Source organism: Lampetra fluviatilis, chromosome 32, assembly GCF_964198595.1.
Source record: "Lampetra fluviatilis chromosome 32, kcLamFluv1.1, whole genome shotgun sequence".
In the NCBI taxonomy this organism is placed as follows: domain Eukaryota; kingdom Metazoa; phylum Chordata; class Hyperoartia; order Petromyzontiformes; family Petromyzontidae; genus Lampetra; species Lampetra fluviatilis.
The window spans coordinates 10,910,977-10,936,993 of record NC_136306.1 but is presented as its reverse complement, the minus strand read 5'-3'; the positions used below and the strand labels follow the sequence as shown (position 1 = coordinate 10,936,993).

General features: G+C 45.3%; 2 protein-coding genes across 3 annotated transcripts in view; both read left to right on the top strand.

The window, feature by feature from the left end:
- Window positions 1-6,269, top strand: part of LOC144943761 (carboxypeptidase M-like) — a 30,036-nt gene extending 23,767 nt beyond the window's left edge. Inside the window, exons 8-9 of the mRNA XM_078871563.1 lie at window positions 255-403; window positions 1,068-6,269. Of these exons, the coding sequence (XP_078727689.1) occupies window positions 255-403; window positions 1,068-1,307 (389 nt within the window). The 3' untranslated portion in view covers window positions 1,308-6,269. The remainder of the gene's footprint in view (window positions 1-254; window positions 404-1,067) is intronic.
- Window positions 6,270-11,874: 5,605 nt separating this feature from the next.
- Window positions 11,875-25,810, top strand: PARP3 (poly(ADP-ribose) polymerase family member 3). 2 transcript variants are annotated; one of them, XM_078871562.1, is made up of 12 exons: window positions 11,888-12,030; window positions 12,374-12,461; window positions 15,489-15,696; window positions 16,104-16,238; window positions 16,915-17,112; window positions 17,724-17,856; window positions 18,521-18,744; window positions 19,861-20,040; window positions 20,985-21,065; window positions 21,620-21,797; window positions 22,747-22,893; window positions 23,909-25,810. In XM_078871562.1, exons 3-12 carry the CDS (start codon window positions 15,511-15,513, stop codon window positions 24,079-24,081), a joined length of 1,635 nt encoding a protein of 544 aa, XP_078727688.1. In that variant the 5' UTR covers window positions 11,888-12,030; window positions 12,374-12,461; window positions 15,489-15,510; the 3' UTR covers window positions 24,082-25,810. The 2 variants fall into 2 exon arrangements, with proteins under 2 accessions (XP_078727687.1, XP_078727688.1); XM_078871561.1 differs by lacking the exon at window positions 12,374-12,461 and having other exon boundaries at window positions 11,875-12,030.
- Window positions 25,811-26,017: the final 207 nt, after the last annotated feature.

The window sequence follows — 26,017 nt, the reverse complement described above, 5'->3', positions numbered from 1 at the left end:
TGGTCTGTAAAATATATATATAAATTTACAGCCCTTTGTCAGTCCACTGACATTTAAAGACCTGCCCACGCAGCGTCGGTTGAGGATTGTTTAACCATACATCACCACACCGGTCAATAAGTCACAAGTTCCAGATGGTTTCACTTAATATAGAAACCTGAGAAGTTTGAGGCCTCCAGGGAGCCATTTCCTGGCGAAGTGCCTAAAAAAAATGGGACCATTAAATTTGCACGTGGCTCTCTCCTTGTACGCAGGGGTCAAAGGTCGCGTGCTCGACAGTAATGGCAACGGGGTGGCCAATGCCCAGGTGCACGTGGTTGGACGCGCCAACATCCTCCCCTTCAACACGACCGCGGACGGGGAGTACTACCGCCTGCTGTTGCCTGGCCAGTACACGCTGCAGGTGAACGCACGCTCACGGGCCCACGCGTGCCAGCCGGCTGAGCAGTTTAAGCCATAATTGTTTTTTTACCCTTCTATCTGGCAACAAAACTGACACAATTTTTACAAGGAGTCATGTTTACATAGACCACAATACCTGCAGTCATAATGCAAACAAAAAACATAACTCTGATATTGTGCACTGTCACAAGGACAGTGCACATGACTCCTTGTAAAAACGGTGTCAGTTTTGTTGCCAGATAGAACGGTAAAAAACCAATTATCATATTTTTACTGGCAAATGAGGTTCCAATGGTGCAGTTTAAGCCAGTCGTGGGGGTTCTCAAGGTCAGGAGCCACAAAGGCCACAGAAGCCTTTTAAGGTTGTGGCCAGTGTTGAGCCCACTCAAGCCTGCTGATGAGCTGTAATACGCAGAGCTCGTGTTGCAGCATGCAAACTGACAAATATTTTAAAACAAATTTGATAACTTATATAACTCTCTAATTGACCTCACGATGTTATTTTTAAAACAAGTTTTTTCGCCTGATTTAAAATTCGCAATCGGGAAATATTTAAATTTGTAGCATCAAAAATAATCTCAATAACCTAAACGCTGGTTTTCACTTAAAATGAAAACAGCCCTCACCTCACCCACCACCCTTTTGCCCCTCAATACCCGTGCCAGGTGATCGCCAACGGCTTCCAGCCGTTCTCGGTGTCGCTGCTGCTGGAGGACGGCACGGAAAGCTACGCGGCTACAACGCGCGACCTCATGCTGACGCAGTCGAACGCGGTGCCGGCGGTGATCGCCAAGGACGGCAAGGCGGCCGCCGCTGCCGCCGGGCCTTGCCACCCCCTCTTCCCCATCGCTGCCGCTACCACCGCCGCACTCGCCCCCGTGCTGCTCGCTCGGTGGCACGCGTGACCGTCCTTATAAGTCCGCACGTGGGATATTTATTTGCAGTAAAAATTAAACGGAGCACAAGTGGGCATTGTTTGAAATGAGCACGTAGGAAATGCAGTCGTGTAACCCCTTTTCAGGTTCTGAAGGGTCGGGGGCGTGTGGGTCGTAGTAATGTCGCGTGTGTACACAGCGACGTCGTGGCGTGGTTCGTTTGGGCCCTGGCGCAAGGAATTAAATGAGGCCCCCTCTGTCCACCTGACAAGTGTGGTGCTAATGCCAATAGGTGCTCACAAGCAGCCACTGGCCCTAACTCTTCAAAAGCTAAATGGTGGGATTGTTGTCTTTGTTATATATGTTCACACATTTACTATACACTTATATTGACACACCCTTATACATGTATACAAGTTGAGTGTATGTGTATGTGTTTGTATTCTGTATCAGTGTGCACATGTACATTTGTGGATGTGTAATCATGTGGTCAAGTTTAAAGTGAGTACCATGTGTGAGGTCGGCAGTGACTATCCTCCACGTGGAATGGTCTCTACCATGGCAATGTGGAATATCCACCACTGGCTCAAGATTATTACCAGTGCTCATTTGTGACTTGACTTTGAATATTCACCTGCGTAACATATTAAGTGAGCACATGAGATTTTGTCTGGCGCATGTTGAAGACTGTGATCGGTACAGTATTGGGAGAAGTAGTTCATAGCATCATCGCCGTCACTATGTCAAGGACTTTACCCATACATTGGTGACCTGGTCTCATTTGTACAGAATAACTTGACTTGCAGCTCCATATGAAGACAACTAGATACAGAATCTGCATGTTTGTTGTGAGATCCTATGCTATTGCACCATGCCAAAATTAATTTGCATAATTGTAACATTTAACATCCATAACTACGTTTTTTATTAACCGCAAACTAATTGTGGAATTATGTGCATAGCATTTGTAATCGGCCACGGTCAATCCACGGCCAGATAAAGGCCTTCCCAAGCCACTTCCACTTCTCAAAATCCTGCGATGCATTGTTCTCAAACACCTGCATATGAACTGGTTTCAACTCCATCTCCTCGTCGACGTACTCTTGAATGCGTACCGTTCCTTGGCCTCCACTCCGTTATTGCGGAGCATTATAATGCTTGCACCAACACGGAATAAGCTTTTGTAGAGATGTTGAACAGTTTATCGTTGTTAATCATTTTGTGCCAGTAATTTTCACCTCGATATACTGTACCGTCATGAAACACTGTTCGATGGAATATTTTAATTCCTGCAAATACCAAAGAGCGTCTGTTTTCGAGGAGTCACTCCGGCTTTCACGCATTAGATGGTGAATCTGCAAAGGATATACTTGTTTACGTTTAAGCTTTGTAAAATGGTCTCACTGGAATCCAAACATGTCTGAAACTAAACTTTTTTTTTTCAAAAGGCTAGAGATCGCTGTCCTGGGGAAAATCTGTCATCCCACGATAAATACAAAGGCTCAACTTTTCACGAAAAAATAATATCCCCATTCTACAAAGGCAGCAACAATTAATTATTGGGGTTTTTGTGTGTGCCTGGTACTGCGTTTCATTACAAACCCATGCCTAAAATGCACGGCGTTTTGGATGCAATAAACCGAGAAAACAGCGAGTATGCAATCGCGTGCCAAAAAATACTATAGCAGGGATATGGGTTGTGAACTGCTGACCCTTTCCTCCATATCCTCTCGTAATATATATACAGTGGTAAACCATTTCTGGAAGATCAATTCCATAGAATTGTGGATATGAAAATGCAATACAGATATTTTGCACAATTACACTCATTAAAATCTTGGCTGTATTTGTGGAAGCGCGTATGCACCTTTATATTATATATACTAAAACATAAATATAGATCTTCTTGGTTCTTTCGGTAAAGTCACGTAGAAGGGAAATAATAAAACTAAAACATAATAAAATTATTCTCACGACGTTTCGGCCACAACGCAAGCAGCCGTCCTCAGGTGAAGAACAGGTCTGTCGGAAAAGACAGCGTCTGAATCGAAAAATAAATATAGTTGTCATTTTGTATCAATTTTGTATCAACTTTTTACCATTGCCACACCACGGAAAAGGAGACCATAGACAGGTGGTAATGGATGGGGAAGGGAGCGAGAGCAAGAAAGTTGGGAAAAAATATTAAAACGAATGGAAAAACGTGGCCAAACGGTCTGGAAAGATGAAGATGGGGAGGAAGAGGCGACTACCTCTGGGCCTTGACGCTGCACAGTGCAGCGTCTGGTTTCACGGGGGCGGCAGGGGGATGAGAATTCGGAGTGGCAGTGGCCAACGCATAAGTCGCGTGATTTACGGGAGCCTCGATGTGATTTGTATACAGTATATATATGGATTACTGCTGTGAAATGTACAGCATGCTTGGTATAATTTGAACTTTTGCAGAACACATTCTTTTAAGGTGACACTTGTGAAGTGTGCTCATTCAAGTTTTTCTGCTGTCTTGGCAAATGATTTATGAGCACATTTAAAAGGGGGTTAATTGAAAACAGGTTTTTAGCATATGGGCTTTCCAGTTTAATTTTACAAAGCATTTTATGAAATAATACAGCCTTGGGCTGGTATCAACTGCATGGTTTCTCATCGGCAAGCTGTGTCCTCATAAACCAATGCCACTGGGTAAGATGATGTTATGAGCAGGAGCCCATTTGGCAATATCTGATATTGAAGCAGAAGCATTTGTAACACCCATCATTTCTGACGATGAAATATTTTTTAAAGGGTCTTTCAAAAATCCATTCGTGGAAACATTCAATTTGTCAGATTTGAACCAAAGAACTTCAATATCCTTGCTTCCTGAGAAAGCCAAGTGCAAAATGCAGGATAACTTTTTTTTTTTGGCGAAGGCCACATTTTTGTCAATAAACCCTGCACGAAAATAATTGACTGAATCATTACGCGGCCTACTCCACAAATGAATTATGAATCGTAATATTGACTGCGAAAACCTGCATGTCTTGACGGATAACTTTGATAAGAACACGCGTTCTACTGAAAACCGCAGTTACTCGATCAAAGAAGACAATGTAGTGTCGTGTTTTTTTTACTGCCGTCACTTCCATTTACTTGTGATTGTACATCACTTGTTTTGCAATGCTACACGTGTTTACGAGGCGTGTGTAACGTAAGTTTTGTTTTCCTCACCCCACTGGGTATTGCCATTTAACACGTCGGTTTTCGCGACCAATATCCATAATACGAAACAGGAGGATTTCTCCACAAATCTGGCTTTCCGTCTGATGATGCTAGTTGTCATTACTGGCGAAACGTCGGACTCAGATTGTAAATGTTGTGGATTTGCTCTCCAACACACCGGTGTGCTGTACTAGTAATGAAGTGTCACGTTTTGTTTACGTGACAAACCTTGCTAATTGGCTGTCGGGTGGCGGCGGGTTCAATGACACATTTACACGATCTAACCCCAAAAAAACTATTTTGGAGGGTATTGCCATGTTAATGTAGTTTTCATCTGTTGAACACAACTACAACAGATGCGTTATTGGGGTATCCCGTATAACAATTTGCTCAAGTAGAAAACTAAACAATATTGACACTATGATGATTTAAAATAGGTGTTTTGGTCGAGGGTGGTGTGGGTTTACTGTGGGTGAGCTGTGGGTACGGTACCTGCTTTACCAAACCCGTTCTGTTTAAGTTGCAATAAAGCACACCTTGTATCTGTGCCAGGCACGGGTCATTACAGAAGATGGAAAAATGAAAAATTATTGTTGCCTTTTTTTGGAAAGGAATTTGGTGCTTGTGATCAGATGGGATATACTCATGGGTAGTGTTGCGATTCTATCGTTGGTCATGGGAATTTAATATTTTTTTTCATTAATCTATTTGACAGGAGAATGTGCTGCTATCACTGCGCACATGTTCGTGTGGATCTTATCTGTCACAGAAGGCAGCATTGAATCATATGATGTTACCAGTGTGTTTTAAAATAGTACTAATATGCAATCAAAAAACTATTTCAAATCGTTAACAAAGCTATATATGCAACAGGTGTTAAGGCTAATGACATTACATAATTGTTGCCTCATTAATACGCTATTTAACGACTTAAGATTTTATTTTCCAAGGAAAATCCATTTCTTACATGCCAAAGTTCTAAAGATAGATTGAATTTATTACAGCACGAAGGACCCCCAATGATCTTTTGGGGTCTATTTCATGGGTGTCCTGCCACGGTACTGATGTTATACAGTACAGATCTTGGTTACTATCATACTTACATAGATCACAATACAGACAGCAAGTATCGGTACAGAAATAGGGAATTGATATAAAACGTAAAACAAAAATACATGTTAATAAAATACCTCTATGTAAAGATTTATATGGCAATTATCCAAATATGCACCACGTAATTGTGCATTTTTGCACGCTGGCAAATTGCCTTGAGATTTAAAATTACACAGTTGACAACCTGCAGGGACCAATCTTTTAAAATGGTTTCTTGATGAATTCAGTGTAGTTAATACAGGTCGTGAAAGGTTTGCCATACTACGGTATTTTTGGGTTTCTATTATTTTCGAAGAATTCACATGCAGTGTGCGTTTGCATCTCGGGTGTTTGTGTGGGTGTGTGTTTGATTTTATACTTGGCATGTGTTTGACCAAATTATCACCAAAGCAGAGTTTTGCACATCTTTTTTTACTCTTCAAACATTTAGAATTTAGAACTACCTTCCAATGTTATGCCATGTGCTGTAATTTTGTAATAATTCACAAGATTATGAATATACCATATCGATGAGTTTATGTAACAGAAATGTTATTTTAATGCTTCTATCCACCATGGTTTGTATCTATATATTCAAACTGAGGCCATGAATGTACATACACGGTGTTGTGAATTACCCTACTTTGATACAAACATCTTAAATCTCAGGATAACACCAATCGAATCTGTGACGTGTCAGTTTGCACGAACCCTTAAGCTGTGTTCACTTTCATGGTGTTGCCACGTGATAAACAGGTATTTCTATTTATTTATATGAGCTGACCTGACACAATATGCCGTTTATTGTAACAAAAAATAAAACCACCCCCAAATAAACTGCTACTTGTCTTTGAATGAATGGTTGTGTTGGATTTCTGCATTTTTCTTCGGTGAATGAGGCATGTCTGTGTTGTCTTGATCGCGAATCGTCCCACTCATCCCCTCTCATGAACTCAATAATCTCCGCAACGTGCAACACAGATTTAATCAAACCATGAGCACTAATGTCGCATATATTGGCTGTCGACATGCCAAGCCTACGGCTCCTGGGGTTAGATGAAGCAAAGTGGAAGGGGCTATGTTTCGGGTACTGTTCAGCCACAACAGATTAGAAAACGTGGCTAGGTGTTTTTAATGATAATTCATTTTGTGCAAGATGCCAATGACTATCAACAAACACCAGGTCTATGAAGAATAAGAATAGGTTTTACCCTTTCTGGCAATAAAGCAGGTGTTAAGATGTTCAAACACAAAATATAAATATTTTGCAGGGAATCAAGTCTGCATTAAACACATTCCTGCGGAGGGAGCTGGTAAGAACGTTGGGCTGCTCGGTCAATGGCCAGGGTCAACGGCGGCGTGGTGTATTCCGCAAATATGCCTGACTGTGAGGGCGGGCACAAGCCGGCGTGAGTAGGTTAAACGTTGAGTTTTATAAGGTCACCACAGGGTGACCAGCCCCTCCCCTCCCCACCCAGCCCCACCCCTCCCACTCCCCAACCAGCCCCACCCTCCCCACCCAGCCCCTCCCCACCCTCCCCACCCAGTCCCACCCCACCCTCCCCTCTCCACCCAGCCCAACCCCTCCCATTTTTGGATGCACGACGGACGGACGGACACAATAATCCCCTATGGGCTGGTGGAACCAGGAGGTTCCTACCAGTACCACACGTACTTGTGGTGAACATGCAAACAAACATGGCTCGGATAATATCTGCCATTGTATATGGAACTGATTGGTCTACACCAGAGACCGAAAGCTTCTTTATGGCCGAGTGTCACCAGTGTCAGACCAGGGAACAACGACAAAAGGCAAACAGCACAAAGACAATGCACGTAACAGAACGTGAAGTTATTTATTTTATAACAAGTATTTTTCATACTTTGATACTGGCAAAACAGGTTCCATGATATAGCTGCAAATACCAGATGTATTGTGACTCAGCTGCAATCACTCGCAATAGGCAATTGGGATTTAATTTGATCTGAAAATGTGACGTCACATCAAAATGCGCAACTTTAAATAAATATAGATAACACAATGGTAGGTTTTTACCCTTTTAACTGGTACAAAACTGTTAAAAGGGTAAAAACCTACCATTATATTTTGCCACTGGTAAAAGAGATCTCATAGTATAGATAACACGTTCTACTTAATTAAATATACTTTTTAATCAATGTTTTCTCCTACAACATCAGAGTGCAGCGCCACATTAAATACGCACTACAATGACAATAGTTTAAAGGGATTTGAAGCATGTTTTTTTTGGGGTGGGGGCAGAGCTTTGTGACGTCATATTTGAGGGGGGGGGTTCTGACTTTTTGTGACGCCGTGTGACCAGGGGGGGGGGGTCAAAATTCGTCCAAAATCGCGTGACGTCATTTATGTACGGCCCCTGTGGAGTGATGAGCATCGGCGCGGTACAAAAAAGTATTGTTGGCGTTCATAAAAACTGGTGTGTAATGATCCATCAATTACAATTATTCTGAAAATAATACATGTGTAGAGTTCAAATCAAGATTGTACAGAGTTCTCGTGCCGGGCCGGGGGGGGGGGGGTCACGCAAAGGTCAACGAACGACGCCCGGGGAGATCATTAATTAGAGACGGTCAGTGGGCAAGGAAGACGCGACAAAGGGAATAGGGGCTTAAAGGGGAAACCCAAAGAAGATACGTATTGGCAAGGAAAGAGAAGGGGAGGAGGGGTGGGTGTTTTTATAAAGGGGTGGGGGAGAGAAAGGCTCGGGCAGAATTAAAGGCTGGTCGTTAGCAGTGTCCGTACGCCGCAAGCGCGTGTCTTGATCGGCACAATAAAGTCCCCTTGGCAGAGATGACTCGCGCGCGTGTGGACTCCCTTCAACACGCGTTGAAACATGTAAACTTTAACTCGTGATAATCGTACTTCTGGGAGCAAAGTAAACAAAAACTCAGCACGTACGTGATTAACACTTCGCTAAAAGGAACAATATATTATCGTGTGCTTGTGCACGACTATATATTGTTCCTTTTAGTGAAGTGTTAAAATATGTTTTTTGTTCATGTTTTTGTTTTTTGTTTGTGTTGCGGTTGCACCCGATTCAAGAGCCGAATGGCTCACAGGGCTATACCTAATAAATGAACTTGAACTTGACTGCCAGTGCAATATCACCAAATGTATATATTTTTTACGACAGTGAATTGTTATACGTCTTCTAAGAGGTGGATCAGAAAGCTGCTGCTGCTGTACTGCCTCCTGCAGGAGTCACATTGACTTACAGGTGTTCATCACACCTTGTCTCTAAGTGGTAGTCTCTTAAATTCCAAGTTCTCGGAAAGTATGTTGGGGCATTTCGTTAATACCAATTAAATTCCATGTACGGTACTTGATTTATCCAGGGTATTAGTTTGTTGAACTTATCTCCGTTTTGAAGCACATCTGAGGAATTTGAAAATCATGATTGCGGTACAGTATTACACTTTGGATATTTATATTAAAATAATTATTTGTAGCCTTTGTCAAGCTACTGCTATTACGAAGTGCTTGGCAAGATAACCCCCATGACCTGTACAATGTTGGGAGGCCCTCATCCAGCACTGGATTAACATAAGGACTGAGCGTGGATAATAATGTCATTTATTCAGGAAGGTTAAATTGATTTTCAGGTCTTTTTTTACGAGGGTCCTTTATTGAGATGTTTGGCCACTTTCATTAATTTGCTTGTGGGAGGAAAAATATTGACAGCAAATATTAAGAGATAATCCACAGATGGGTTCAATCCACTTTCTGTACTGCCATCTCCTGGGCAAATTTGAGCCCTGCGGTTTTTGAAGTTGTAATTACACGTCTACGATATGTGAACCTGCCTCCAGTGTTGGATTACAGCTATGATGTGACCAGGACTGGCTCAAATTCAAAACAAACACAACGAACAAACATATTAGGGTTGATTGTTGAGAATTTACCTTGGATAATTGTTCACTATTTAGTTTTCCAAATAATTTTAACCCAAGTTTCTACATTTGCTCTTTTTTACTGTTCTCTTCTCCCCCAATTTTGTCTCAACTGGGCCATCAGTGTCATGTCCTGAGACACATAAAATGTGCACCTCTTTCACAACAGTGTTAGAGACTGACCCACAGAAGCAGATATTATAGATCTGCCTCTGAAATCCCTTCGAGTAACCTCTGCTGGGAACAGTAGGGAGTAGCACTTTCCTACCCATCCTGCCACATTCATCGCATTACAATACTATTCATCACATGACAGTCAAACTAATGTATATTTAATTAGCAGAATTTGAATAGCCAAATTAACTGCAGCATAAAATGTGATACAATGGGATGTTTAATTTCTGTGCAGTCATTGGTGAGCGGGCTGAAACCATCGACTCCCTATACCTGAGAACCCGGCTTCATCACCGGGTAGCTGCCTGGATTCACACCACGGATCTCAGTGGAAACAGCGCTGAGCCTGCGGCCACGTTAACACTTTCTGAATTTCACGCTGCAGGGATGGCTTAATGCTGACCTCAATGGGGAGTGACAACTTCTTTGCAGAGCCTCAGATGCAGATCTCTAATCTGAATGTGTAACTGCCGAGACAATTGCTGGGGATGTTCAGACAGGTCCAAGAATAGGACTGCATCCTTTATGTGGTGATTGCAATCCCTGGTGTTTGTTGTAAGAGTTTCATAGAAACTTAAACACGTAAAAAAAAACTATTAGACTATCATGGGACCTCCTTTTCCAGTAACAAAATATGAGAATAGGGTTTACCCTTTTTTTCTGGCAACAAACAGCTGTGTTAAGATGTTACAACACAAACTGAAACCTTTTAACTAGGAATAATGTCTGATAATTAAATATACAGACATGATTCCTTGTCAAAAGAGTTCAGTTTGGTATTGTAACATCTTAACACCTGTTTGTTGCCAGAAAAAAAATGGGAAAACCTATTCTAGTAGACTGTATATGTCTGTACAGTATTGCGGAAATTGATCAGCAGGCCCCGCCTTGCTGAAACAAAAGCAGCACCACAATGAAAAGTAAAAACCTTGAAAATCACCCACTCATTCTTAAACCCAGCAATGAGGATATATATTTTTAAATTAAACTCAAATCAAAATTTGAACTTTTGTTAGTATCAAAGCATAAAAAATAAGAATAGGGTTTTACCCTTTCTGGCAATAAAACAGGTGTTAAAATGTTCAAACACCAAACAGAAAACGTTTGCAAGGAATCAATTCTGCATTTACCACACGTACTTGTGGCGAACATGCAAAGCATGCTCCGATAATACTGTATATGACATTGTACTTGAATCTGATTGATTTAAACCAGACAGCCTTTTTAGGGCCTAGTCTCACCAGTGTCAGACCAGAGAACGCCAAAAGGCAAACAGTGCGTAGACAATGCCACTATCAGAGCAATTTCTGCTCGGGGTGAGCAGCTACAACATGGGGCATTTATTACCAGAGCATGTTTGTTTGCATATCCACCAGACTTGGAGGCAGGGTTGGTGGATAATATATGCCAATGAATGATGTACAATCCTACACCACCTAAGCTATTCCATGCCCATTGACTTCCAGTCATAGGCAATGTAAAGTCTTAAACATTTCATAAGTAATATTATTTTTGCCACTTTATAAACAAAAGTATCATTGTCATCCATTTCATTAAGTCACTGTTAGTCGTGGTGTCAGTCCGCCGGTATCCCTATTCGTCATGTTTGCTTTTGAAACACATAAACAGAATATTTAGTTATACTGGAATAATCCGATTAGCTACAGAACTCTTTTTTCACAGATGTCCATCCGGGGCGGGTTACAACGTTACAACAACAACACTGTTGTGCTACGGCAGGCTATCTGTTTACACCTTGACCACAATTGACACAATGCACTTCAATCACTTAGGCAAGCCTGGGCAGGACAGGTTTGGGCAGGGTCAGGCCATCCCCCGCCACCACGCCCCCACGCCCGTGACCCCTACCCACGTCAACAATAACCCCGCCCACTTTCACACAGGCTCCGCCCTCCCCTGTGAACGCCCCGCTTCTTTTACCTCTAGCCACGCCCCTATTTCACTTGGCCCCGCCTCTATTCGGCCTAGCCCACATCGACAATAAACACGCCCACTTTCACACAGGCTCCGCCCCTCCCCTGCGAGCGCCCCGCCTCTTTTAACACTAGCCACGCCCATATTTCACTTGGTCACGCCCATATTTCACTTGGCCCCGCCTCTATTCCGCCTGGCCCCGCCCTTATTCGAATAGACCACGCCCCCTCCCCGCTTTGGCCCCGCCCTCGTGGGACGAACCCTTTTTTATTTTTCCCCTTTGGCCCTTTGATTTTCAATCCTGCGCCACTCCGCATCAGCTGTTGCCACCGCAGTAGACACCGTGATACGCAGACGACAACAACAACAACAACAATAGCCACAACAGCTGTAACAATAACAACGTTAGTAAGAATACAGCTGCAAGGTGAGTACTGTCATGTTGGTCTTAGCGCAGCTGACCTGCATTGTGTGTACGTGTTGAGTGCAAGGCAATGACATGACAGAGAGTATACCCGGGGGGGTGGGTGGTGATGATGACAGTACAGTTGAAGCAAAGTGAATTCTTAACCACGTGTGAACGTAGCTGCTGCTGGTGGTGGTGTTGTGTAAGTCTTCACATCGTCTCTGCCTATTTTAATTCATGTCCGGTGGTTTAATGCGGTTTTTTTATGTTCTTAAACATGAGTACTCGCTGTACCGTCTCATAATTGATTGTTTGGCTTCGGCCGCATGAGATTCATTGCGTGGCCTCACCCCAAAAAAATCAGCTGAACATTGGCGACCAAAAGAAAAACCACGTTCACAACTGCTGCGTTGGTGTTGTCTTGGCGTTGAACGCCGATTCACGACAGACAGGTACAGTACACCGGTCACACACGTGGGCATCTCTGTAGCGACTGCTGCACGGTTTGTCATCTTTATCAACTGGTTGTTTCCGTGCACACGATACTAAGTTGTGACATTGGGGTTGTTGTCACAAATCGACATTCGCCACTTAAGTTGCGGTGAGGTCACCACGGCGTTCGTGCCAGGCTGGGTGCACTTGGGATGGGGGTCACGGGACAGACTCGGGTGTGATGGCTTGAACCGATACGTCTGCAAGATGCGACGACTGTGCGCACCCCCCCCCCCCTACTGTGTCAACTCCCTGCGTTATATCCGCCCGGCGCTCCGATCGTTGTTGTGAGCGTCGCTTTCTCTGCCCTCCGTTGTTGTGTTGGAGGGCGACCGCCTGCAACTACCCCAGTAGCAGCAGCGTCCTTCGCGAGCCTTCTTCACGAGCCGCCACTGACACGGGGTTGACGTCCAGCATCCCGTGTCTCTGTGTGTGGTGGTGGGGCACAGCTGGTGGTGTGCATCTACCGGTCATCTCAGTCAGCCAACACATGGCACCTGCTGGGGCTGTCCCGTGACCTCCTCCTGTCAGCGAGACTTCGACAACTTCGCACGATAGACTCAAAGTGCACCTAGCCTGGCACAGGCGCCGTGGTGACGACATCGTTACTTGTTGGCGAATGTCGCGGTGTTAGTGGTGGTTGCCAAGGACTGGTACCAGCGGTGTCAATATCGGCCTCTATGGAGGAGGCACGTAAAGGACGCTGCTGCTGGGCAAGTTGGAGGCTGTCGCCTTCCAAAAACAACGGAGGGCAGAGGAGCGATGCTCACAACAACGAGTGGAGCGCTGGGTGGATAAAGCACAGCAAGTTGGCACAGTAGTGGGGCACAGGTGGTGCATCTACCGGTCATTTCAGTCAGACAATGCATGGCACATGCTGGGTCTGTCCCGTGACCTCTTATGTCAGCAGCGAGCCTTCGACACTTCACGTGGCGGCCTCAAAGTGCACCTGGCCTGGCACAGGTGCCGTGGTGACGTCACCGACACTTAGTGGCGAATGTCGGGTGGCGGTATTGAGACTACACGTGTGTGAGTGTCATGAACTGCGTGGAACTCATGGGTCTTGTCCGGAGCCAATTCTCTAAGCCGAGTCAGAATCGGAATCTTTATTTATAGTGGAGGAATCCGATGAGCTATAAAGCGCTTTTTTCGCAGATGTCCAGTAGGGGCGGGTCAGAACGGTACAACAACAAACAGTACAAAACACGATAGGAGTGCAAAGTATAGGCAGAAAAAATGGGAAAACCTAGTTTCAAGGTAAACAAATCACTAAAAATATGTACAATTAAAACTAGACAGTTTTTTTTCTTACCAGGTAAAGCCCACTGAGATAACTTATTGTTTCAGAAGCAACCTTCCCACAAATGATAGCTCAACAAAGTGGCTTAGGGGCCGTCCATAAATGACGTCACGCGAATTTGGACGATTTTGACCCCCCCCCCCCAATCGTCACACGGCGTCACAAAAAGGCAGACCCCCCCTCAAATATGACGTCACAAAGCTCTGCCCCCTCCCCAAAAATAAAACATGCTTAAAATCGCTTTAAACTATGGTCATTGTAGTGCGTATTTAATGTGCCGCTGCACTCTGATGTTGTAGGAGAAAACATTGATTAAAAAGTCTATTTAATTAAGTAGAACGTGTTGTCTATATTTATTTAAAGTTGCGCATTTTGATGTGACGTCACATTTCTCAAACCCCCCCCCTGGTCACACATCGTCACTAATGTCTGACCCCCCGCCCCCCCTAGGTGCGTGACGTCATTTATGGACGGCCCCTTACACGTGGAATTTGATAGCAAAATAATTATAAACAATCTATTTATAGAACGGAGGGCAGTGGAGACCTCGATCGATTCTGGGACTTGGGGTATCCTAGTCGGGACGGCGACAACTCGCCGAAACGAATTTGAAGGAGGATTTTTTGTTGCATGATCATGGGAAGACGCCGGGAGAGAAAGGATTGGCGGAGCATGTGAACGAGCATGGGGGTGAGGTGAGGGGAGCGGTGGCGCAGCGGTTAGCGCCCTGCGCTCCGAACCCGGCCATCAGGGTTCGATTCCCACTCACGGCCACCACCAGTGACAATTATTTGAACCGGTCCTGGGCCTCCCCAAGTTCGACCCAGCCTCAAATGAGTACGTGGTGGGGTGTGTAATCATCGCCACTGGGGAGACGAAGGCAACTGGGCGTGGTGCTGGCCACCCACCCCCCCTCGTGTGCCACAGTTCCGGCCTTCATAGGTGCTGCTCGCAAACGACACTTGCCCCCAACCGTCTGTTAAGGCTATACGGGGGATCTTTGTTTGGCGAGGTGAGAAAGGCAAATGAGAGAGCGAGGTGGGCAAAACAAGACACGGGGTCTTGGAGGGACCAAGGCTGGGAGACGGTTGGGAGGAATAAAGTTCTCTGTTGATGAAGGATGCCTGGGCTGAGTCACAGCACACAGGTGTGCACCGGTGTGCGAGTGTTAAATGTGTCCACACTCTTTCACACGGGTGGACTTTACACAGCCAATAAAACAGAAATTATGTCCGAGGACATGTCTTTAAGACCAAGGATGGGCAATTCTAGGCATTGAGTCAAAGTCCGCAGGTCCCTTTCACCTGTGAATTGTATGTACAGAGTTGCGTGAGTGTTATTGATTGACCATGGAAATGTCGCCACGAGGGACAAAAGTGTTTAGATGTGCCATGCCTTGCTATTGACATATCCACTGCTGCTTAAAGGCTTCTCCATGCTGACGTGCATCAACAATGTGTAAACAATTGCACTCGAATACAACAGGGACGTTTGTACACAAACTTCAACACGTGGCTGTGCGGAAATGCATTTCTGTGTATAGTTCACCAACGCACAGGCTTCCAGGTTCTCAATAATACACTGAAAGCCCAGTTAGTAGTGGACAATTTCAACTATTGAAACATTTCACTGGGAATAATTTGTTCTTACACTTACCCCAGTTTCGGTGTTCGACCTCTGTCAACAGAAGCCAAAAGCTATTCAAAGCCATGGCACCAAAGCGCAAAGCAGCATCGGCAAAGGGCAAACGGCAGAAGAAAGTAAAAGCTGAGGTTGAACCCGAGGCCCCCCCCGCTGTGGACAAGGTCACTGAGACTCGCAAAGCTCTCAAGACTGAACCTGGCAGCAAAGCAAAGGCCAAGATTGACTCCGCTTGCAATCTGGCTAACAAAACGGTAAGGTCCTGTTATATACCGTGTTGCGAGGGTGGTGATGGTAGTTGTTGCTAAATGTTGGTGTCGCACTGCCCGCGATTAGCACTACGCTGCGCTACGAACCTGGCGACCAGAGTTCGATTCCCGCTCACGGCCAACAACAGTGACGATTATCTGAACCAGTCATGGGCCTTCGCTAGCTAGACTCAGCCTCTTATGAGTACCTGGTGTGGTGTGTAAACTTCACCACTGGGTAGACAAAGGCGGCCAGGCATGGTGCTGGCCGCCTACCCCCTCTTGTGCCATCCTGGCCTTCATAGGTGCTCGCTAACATCACTTGCCCCAACAGTCTGTTCAGGCTATATGGGGGAATCTTTGTCTGTGCCTTGCAAGATATGCCCCTGAGTGTTGCTGGGTGTCCTCGGCAGGGCCTCGAGGTGCACGAAGACTATGACTGCATGCTCAACCAGACCAACATCGGCCACAACAACAACAAGTTCTACATCATCCAGCTCATCGCAGGCGATGGAAAATTCTACACGTGGACACGCTGGGGCCGTGTGGTCAGCATGATGCCTTCCTCTACTCACACCACTCCACTGCCAATGTGCAGTGCTATGCGATGTCTCACTGCATTGCCAAAGGCAAAGTGTCTGCCTGCTGAAATGAGTGTGGAGTGGTGCTCATCTCCACTGGTGGCCCAAATCCAGCAGTGGGTGATTCCACATTCGTATGAGGAGTCAATCGCTCCATATGACAATTCCACCGTGTGTTTTGAACATGCGTAGAATATTGTAGGTTCTGTAATTTTCAAAGAGTGATGGTTTTCAGTGTTTTGTCAATCCGCTCCCTCGACGAAGGCCTCAATGTGCAGTGGTGGTCATGAGGGTTGTTTGATCATACGTCGCCGTCCAGCCGAGTGGATTGGTGAAGGAGGCATTCGGAGCTGGTCCTGATATCATTCGCCACTGTTTGCTGTCGCTAGGAGTTTATAGTGTAGCGTGCTAACCACTGCATCACCAACTTGCCTCTATATGTACACACTTAAATGCAGCACTTATAAGCATTGGATAATCACAGTATATACATTTTCTTTGTGCTCAAATACATGTCCATGTATACGTGGAGGTTTTATTTTTCTCTCCCCCCCCCCCTCCTTCATTCTTGCCTTCATCTCTTTCTTTTCATGTATCCTCTTCCTGCATCCCATCGTCCCCTTGTCCGTCCACGTGACTGCAGGGCGAGGGCGGACAGAACGCCATGAAGACCTTCGGCAATGAGGCCGAGGCCATCAAAGACTTCGAGAAGAAGTTCAAGGACAAGACCAAGAACAACTGGCAGCAACGTGGCGAGTTCACGGCGCACCCTGGCAAGTATACGCTCATCGAGATGCAGTACGAAGAGGATGAGGAGGAGGGAGAAAAACCTGTGGTCTCGGTGAGTCCTTCCCCACCACGTTTCAGAGGCAGAGGTGGTTGCAAATAGCCACACAACTTGAATGAATAAATAAATCGATCGATAAACTAAATATAATTATTTACTTTGTCTTTTAAGGAAGGTAAATGTGCTTGGGCAAGACACGTCGCTAGAAGGGATGATGATTGCAAAATCAGAGCACCATAAGAGTTGGAAATTGCTTGGGGAGGCCTACTTTCAGCAGTGGATTGATCATGGTTGGTGATAATGATCTGGGAAAGCCTCAGGAGATCTCAAGATGATAGTATTTTTTTGGAAGGCACTGCCTTGAGATTTCCACCCATTTCTTCGTCATCATGTGTGTAAACCAGAGTAACTAAATAAAACCAATGCATTTGGCAGGATAAAACTCAATAGTTTCACACGGATCGCTTGATGAATCCACTTTTTGTACTGGTCCGAGTCACCTCAAGTGCAAATGTGCATTTCACAATTATCTATGTTATCCACCAACCCTGCATCCAAAACTCTGGATTACAGGAGTCCACCTTCTTACCTGGCCATTGAACATTTTGCACCTGTAGGAGAGGGCATCATCATCATTATTAACAAGGCTGTTTTGTCACGTTCAGGTGGATATTGTGGATGGCAGCCTCACGAAGAAGGTGGTAAAGCCCTGCTCCCTACCGAAGCAGACACAGGACCTCATGTCGCTCATCTTCAGCAACGACATGTTCAAGGATGCCATGAAGGAGATGAATCTGGGTAAAGAGGCATTGGTTGGATGGGTCAGGGGAGTGATGTCTGGAGCACTGAGCCAATACAGCTGACGTCCTGGGTTACAGTCTGGGTGGCCACCAGTTATGGAACTGATGATTATGTATATTGCACATTCCTATTGTTGGGAGAAATATATTCATAACACAACACAACTACCCAAACTTCCAGTCAGAAATAAAATCAGCGTCTCCATGCTTATCACTGGCCACGGTTAACATCATTGGCAAGAATTCCACATTCCTATCTCTATAGAACAACCGCTGGTGACTTCCCACAAAATGGAAAATCTCATTATTAAAGCTCGGATTTATTATCGCCAAAGTCAAACCGTGCCAGTGATTTGAACCTGTGACCGTCCAATTGTGAGTTGGCCATTCTAACCATGGCATCACCCGACCGGTGCCTGTATTACAGTACAACGAATTATTACGAATACAGATTTTATAATCTGTTACAATTTGAGTTTTCGATGCAAGATTGGATATTTTTTTTTCTCGTTTTCACCACCTCGTTTGTAATTTCCATGTACATTTTTTTACAGCTGTTTACTCCACATCAGCATAAATGCTACATTCCTATAATTCCCACACACACACAAGTCAATACACCAACATTTGCCTATCATTTTCTCCTGTCACCCCTGCTACAGACGTGAAAAAGATGCCCCTGGGGAAGCTGAGCAAGGCTCAGATCGGCCGTGGGTTTGACGCCCTGGAGGCCATCGAGGAGGCCCTGCGTACGGCTGCGGGTCAACGCAACCTCGAGAGCCTCAGCTCCACCTTCTTCACCATCATCCCGCACAACTTTGGGCGCATGCGGCCGCCCGTGATCAATTCGCAAGAGATAATCCGTAACAAGAAGGACATGCTGCTGGTAAAAAAAAAGAGAGAGGCCAAGGGGACAGTCGTGCGAGGCAGTTTGGGGGCGTTGAAAATAATCATGTATGTTTGTTTGTGATGGATAAGGCTCGCCGAGTTGCAGGACTCATTTCCAGAAGGATCCTGCGTTGAGATATTTGCGAGTGAGAGGAAACAAGAGTGGTCAGAGAAAATATATGCATATGATGGGATGAAATTTGCAAAGATCCACACAGATGGGATTCACCAACTAATGCCTCCAAAGTGCTCCATTATAGGTATTTTCCTACACGGGGATGGCTGGAAACAGCACAGATCTACAAATACACGACTTTTATTGTACATTAAATCGATCTAAGTTCTCTTTCCATTGGGCAAGGGTCCTTGTCTGTAAACATTGGGCAACTTGCCAATATTGGTTCAAGCAAGCTGGACTGCTGATAAGACATTGAAAGTGAATTACAGATCCAGAGCTTGCTACAAAACAGATGCTGCTCATGATATGCGCTGCCAGAAGGCTTTGTGGCGACTAGGTTGTGTAAAAATAAATGTTTTTATGTGGAAAGACAAATATTGGAGGGAATCATTATTTATTTTATGATGTTCACTTCATTATCAGCTCATGAGACTGCAAAGTCTTACGATTCAGATTAGTTTAAAGCTATACAATCACTAACATTTAATTGAACCCTAACCTCTGCGTCAGAGTCTCTGCACTCAAATTAGCAATGATTCGTGCTCGTCTGCATTTTCCAAGTCTCATCGTTCCCGTCTCATTCTCCAAGCATTATTTTCACTTCCACGGTCACCACGTCTCATTGCTCTGTGCTCTACCTTCTCCTGCTCTCATCCTTGGATTTCTGTCATCCCTGTGTGATGCTGTCCTTGCATTTCCTGTTTCTGCCTCGTCTGTATCTGGTGCTCATGTCTAATCCCTGTGCCTGTGTCTCATCCTTATGTCTCATCATCATCAGCTTTGTCTTATGCTCATAATTATCTCATCCTTGTGTTTTGTTGTGCGGTTGTCACCAGCATTTCCCATGTCTCATCCCTTTATCTTATTGTTGACGTGTCTCATCATCTCCCATGCATCGGCCCCGCGTCTCTCCCGTCCCCGTGTCTTTCCCGGCAGGTGCTGGCAGACATCGTCCTGGCGCAATCGCTCCAGGCTGACAAGGATCGCGCGGCAGCAGCGGCAGGCGGCGAGGGAGATGTGGGCACCGTCGTGGAGGTTCCACACCCCCTCAACGCCGACTACGACCTGCTCAAGTGCGAACTCGAGCTGCTGGGGGAGGACTCGCACGAGCTCGCAGTGAGTGCTCACACGCGCGCGCACACTCGCAACGCACCCCCACTGCTGGCTCAACGACGAGCTCGAGACTGCCCTGTACGCACACGCCCGTGTGCACTCGCACGTTGGCTCACATGCATTTATGCTCTCACGCGCAAGCTCGCAGCAAGCGCCCGCACACTCGCTCACACTCACGAGATTTCAGCGAGTGCTTGCTCGCGCATACTCACACGAACGGGCACGAAGCGTGCGTGGTACTCGTGAGCGCTTGCGTCGTGGAAGCGGGCGTCAGTCGAGTCGCTTTGTGTTCATTAACGGAAGATGCAGCCCACAAAATAAGAACCTGTTATCTTGCTGGCTCGGTATTGTAGCCAAGCTGTGTATCATGGGCTCTCAAGACAGTGGGCTTGAATCATGGCGGTCACCATGGTAATGCTCTCATTGTATCATAACTAGACCGCTGTCGTGGTGCACCTAAATATAATTGTAATGTACAATTTTTTCTCGTTTAACGATGCTTCAAAGTCACGTTGGATAGACGAACGTTATGAATGGGATACAACAAGATAAGGGCTGCGTCTCCTTTTACGCTTATGCTGTTCAGTGTGCACGTGGGGAGCGGTAGTGTAGCGGTTACCGCACTGCACTACGAACCCAGCGACCCGAGTTCAATTCCTGCTCACGGCCAACACCAGTGGCGATTTATGCTCAGTGAAACCGGTCCTGGGGCACCCCTAGGTCGACTCAGACTCAAAAGTGTACTTGGTGCGATGTGTAAACAACGCCACTAGGGAGAAAAAGGCAGTCGGGCGTGGTGCTGGCCATCCACCCCCTCGTGTGTCATGCAGGTCTTCAAAGGTGCTACTCGCTAACAGCACTTGCCCCAACAGTCTGTTAAGGCTACACGGGGGATCTTTGTTTTTGGACCCGCCAGCCTAGCAGGTTCTTTCTATGTGCCACTGCAGGTGATCAAGCAGTACGTGGCAGCCACAGCGCCCTCCTACATGAAAGTCAACTGCGTGTGGAAAGTCAACAGAGAGGGAGAGGTACTCGCACATTAACCCCCGAGCTAATTTACAGATCTTACTTGTGATAATAATGTGACATTTCCAACTTTGATGGAGAGCTGCCTTCATATATGAGCACGGCCTAAGGTGACATGACTTATTAACTTATATAAATCTTTATGTGCCACCTCACCCCGTGTATTTTTATAAATGCTATATTTAAATATTTTTATTTCAGTCAGCTTTGTTTCATGGTCTTCCACTGATACTCAACCATTGTCCCCTCCTGTCTCTATATCTCTCTTTCTCTTTGTCTCTTTTACTTTCTCCGTCTCTCTCTCTCTCTGTGTCTCTCCCTATGGTTCTTTGTTAAATTGTCCCTCTGTCTTCTCTCTATCTGAATCCTTCCCTCTGTATCATTGCCTCTATATCTCTCAATCTCTCTCCCTCTCTGTGTCCCTCCATCCTTCTGTTTTGACGTATCTGTATTACTTTCTCCGTCTAATCTCCATCTCGTTCTCTCTTCCTATCTCTGTCACTCCCATCCGCGCCCCCTCCCTCCATCTCCCTCTGTCCGTCTCTGTCATCGACAGTGCGAGCGATTCAAGGCTCACGAAGAGCTGTCGAACCGCCGTCTGCTCTGGCATGGCACCAACATTGCGGTGGTGGCAGCCATCCTGAAGAGCGGCCTGCGCATTATGCCGCACTCGGGCGGGCGGGTGGGATGCGGAATCTACTTCGCGTCGCAGAATGAGAAGTCGGCACAATACAGTGCGTGCTGCTGCTGCTGCTGCCGATTGATTTTCTTTTTCAATCTGCTGGTCAGAAATTCATCGGGATATCTCTCCGACGTGATTTCGGGTTGCGCAGCATTTTGTTTGGTTGCGGAAGAATTAGTTCAGTTCTCGAAGAAGCTGCCAGCGTGTGGAGAGCAAAACGTCAGACATCATCCTGAACATCGCGTGGTCCAACCCGAAAACACTTTTGAGAGCATACTCGTAATTTGTTAAGATAATTTTTCCAATTACATTTGTTTTTGTCTCACAAATAATGGACTCTTCTTTTTCAGGATATTAGATATACATTATAATCCAGTCCTTTATCAGTCCACTGCTAGATGAGGGCCTCCCCATAGCATGGGGGTTGTGTGATCATACTTCACTATGCTGGTCAGTGTGGGTTGGTAGGTGGGTGTGGGGGATGTACGACCGGATTGGTTATCATTCACCACTGATATTAACCATGGCCAGGAATCGAGCTGGGATCCATAGCACAGTGGTCTAATCACTGCTCTTCTGCACCACCCATACAGATTAAAAGTAATTCTCTTTTCAAGCCATGTCTTGATATTTACGAAACATTTATGAATCCTTAAAATCAAATCTTTGCAACGTGGGGGGCTCATAATGGCAATGGCAGATTGTGAAATAGTTCCTGATGATGAGTTTACGTGAAACACTTTCATCGGGATTACTTTCATGCTGAACAACACGCGGTACGACCAGAAAACACTTCAAGGATTATGAAATGCTACATTCTTTTTTTTCAGGGGATCCTACTACTATGAATAGTAATGACTTTTAATGTATGTACTGTATGTATGTTGAAGTTATTTCGCAATGTACGTACACAAAAAGCAGTTCTAAAGGAATGAGTTTTCATCGGAGTAAGGTAGCATTTAACTTGTTGTCGTTGTTGTTGTTTATCTTCTGCTTGGCAGTGGGCTATGCCTGTGATGGCCGGGGAGTGATGTTCCTGAATGAGGTGGTGCTGGGGAATGAGTTCACCATCACGAAGGATGACAGCAGCTTGAAGCAGGCGCCCGCAGGCTACAACAGCGTGGTGGCACGCGGTCATGTCGAGCCAGGTACGGATCGCCAGCACCGTCGTCGTCGTCATAACCCCTGTCCACTCGTGCAAAAGAGGCGTTCTACTGTGGTAACAAGATTTTAAGCAAAGAAATAATAAAAGTAACAGCCTTGGTCAGGTATGCGCTTTTAAAACTGCTATATGGGGAGCAGGTTGTTTAGAAGAACACAGTTATACCTCATGAAGAGTTAAAGGATGAACGTTTGACCATCAAAATTCATGGGGAAGCCTCTCTTTCATTCTCCATTAAGTCATCGAGAAGGATAATTTTGTTTCTATGTTGCTATGGTGGAAGGCTGACACCACAGTTTTCACAGGGTTAGGTTTTGGGTACTATTTTTGGAAAATATTCTTCCATATTTAGTTAATCAGCGGTGAGCCCTGCCTTGCGTTTCAATGGGCGATGTGGATATCTGATGCACAAGTGGCGATTAAAGGACAATCCGCACTGCAACTGTGGCAAACTTCAAACAACGGAAACACATCGTGAACAGTTGCCCCTTTAAGTCACTTCCCGGTAGGACATCAAAATGTTTCGCCACATCTTGACTGATGTTCATGACTGGATATCTGAACTCTATCTACATTTTTAATGTTGCTATTTTCATATGACAGAAAAGGATTCTATTTCTGTCTCTTGGCCTCATTCGCAACCTCCTTCCAGAACTTTCTTCTTCGAGCTTCCACCTCTGAAGTAGATAAGCATTGCAGGATTTTCGACCCGAGATTTTGCACTTTTGTTACCACCCATGTCCCAGCCAGTAGAGTGGGTGGCCCAGTGGTTAGCGCACTGCACTATAAACCCTTCGATCTGAGTTTGATACCCGGTCATGGCGAACAACAGCAGCGATTGATGTTTGAATCGCACTGACCAGCGTGGTGAAGTATGGCCAAACAACCCCATGATATACAACAGCACGGGGATGTCTCCATCCAGCAGCGGTGGATTCACACAGGGCTGTAAAGTTGTTCTTTGTAACATTAATTTATTGTTGTCATCGTTTCCATGGCAGACCCCAAGAAAGACGTGACCCTGGAACTAGATGGAAAGCAGGTGACTGTGCCCCAGGGTCGCCCGGTGCAGGTCGCAAAGTTCAAGCAGAGCAACTTCAGCCACAGCGAGTACCTGGTGTACAACGAGAACCAGTGCCGTATCCGCTACCTGCTGCTCGTCAGCAATAAGTGACCGCACCACGTGCCAGAGCAGAGTGCTCGACTACGCGAGAGAGGTGGTGGTAAACGACGTTAATGATGGTTCAACACAGGTGGGGGAACACATACACGGGGGCAGACGTGGGTGGAGGTGTGTGTGTGTATGTATACAGTGTGATAAATACACACACTATACACATATACTGTAGAGTTGATCTATTTATGCAGGGTGTCAATTATTGCTATTTAATTTAAATTTAGAGCTGGGACTATGTCGTTAAATCCACACACTCGGTAGCATGAAAAATGTTTACCACTTGAGATTTTTCGCTACAAACCTCGACATGCTCACCGCGGCGTTGACGACACACTCGGGTACCGAGATTTGAGAATAAAAAAGGCGCTCTCTGACATCTTGGATTTTATTGTTTCGAATGATTATGTTATGTTGAAGATCACTTGAGCTCTTTGGTTGATGTTATTATTGCACTTATTTACCCAGCAAATCCTGAGTCTCATCACTTTCAGGAGGGTCCGGCCAAGTTTTCTCAGTCGGGGGTGACGATTACTATATATATTTCAATTGAGTATTTTGCAATTAATGTTTCAAACATGGCAAATTTGGACCATGATGCTGGCACACAATCGCCTACTTTTGTTAATGACGCCTCGGGAACTTTAACGTCCACTGAAGCAGATGGCGTGTATATGTACGGTTAATACACCTGCTTTATTAATCAGGGCAGCCACTGGATTCAAACCGTGAACTTCTGCAACAAGAGACGAACTCGCTACCCCTAAGCTTTGTCGCCGGTTTAAAAAACGATGTAATTATGACTCCCAGGACTCTCTTGCAAAGGAATGAATCTCAGTGCATTTCCCATGGTTGTTAAAAGGTTTCACTGGTGTGTGTACTACACGATTTATACAAAACACCGTATATTAACACCCTCTGTCTACAACTGTACATGCATACATTCTTGATATACACCCGTGTATGCACGCTCTTGATCTCACTATTAAGAAGTAAATATACTTCTTATCTTCAATTGAATCCAATGTGCATGGTAAATTGATATAAATTTACAAAACAGTTGATAATGTCGTTTGAATAAGAGATAATGAATGTTTACACGTTATCACCTGGCATAGGCGAATGTAACCTGTATGGGCTTTATGTAATGAATCACACGTATATTGTGAATGGAGTTTAATGATGGCCATGGATTGGACCCATAGACTCACTTTACTGCACAATAGGCGATGCCCACGAGTGGAGTAATCCATTCAGGGTACAGGGCACCTATTAAGATTCAGATGGCCACTGTACAGGGATTGAGCAGTGAGGTGCTGTGTCACGTGGGGTCGATTGGTGTGCATCCGGTGATAATGACAGATGCACGAATGCTCCTCGGAAGAACACTTTGAGATAAAGAGTCGCCGGTCCACAACTCTCTGGTGTCCCTCGGTGGTGGAGTCACTCAATCCTCAAGAGGAGGGCAGAACACGATGCAGAGTATTCACCGGTGCAGCGTTGAGTCGATGGTGCATCGCTGAGTCTCTGGTGCAGTGTTGAGTCTTTAATAACCTGTCTATCCCCTCGTTACGATCACGGGAAGATGGATAGGGCGAGCCGGTTACGCTAAGTAAGTTGAACGCACTAAAATGTTATACAGTACTGAAAATTGAAGCTCAAAGCATAGCTTGAAAATGTGAATAGTTTATCTTTTTTTAATAAATGTTTTTTGCCTCCCCCCCCACAATTGTATCTGCATCATGCTATCGGCGTCGTATTACGAGACAATTCATTCGATGTATAATCGAAAGCAGTGCAACTCCACAGAAGTGGAAATCACTGAGCTACTTTTCATCGCAATCACTTTCAAGATATTTTCAAGTGGCCCTCTGGCGGACACGTTGGAGGGCAGCACTCCAGTCGACTGTCAATCTTGATTTGAAGCTTTCGTGAT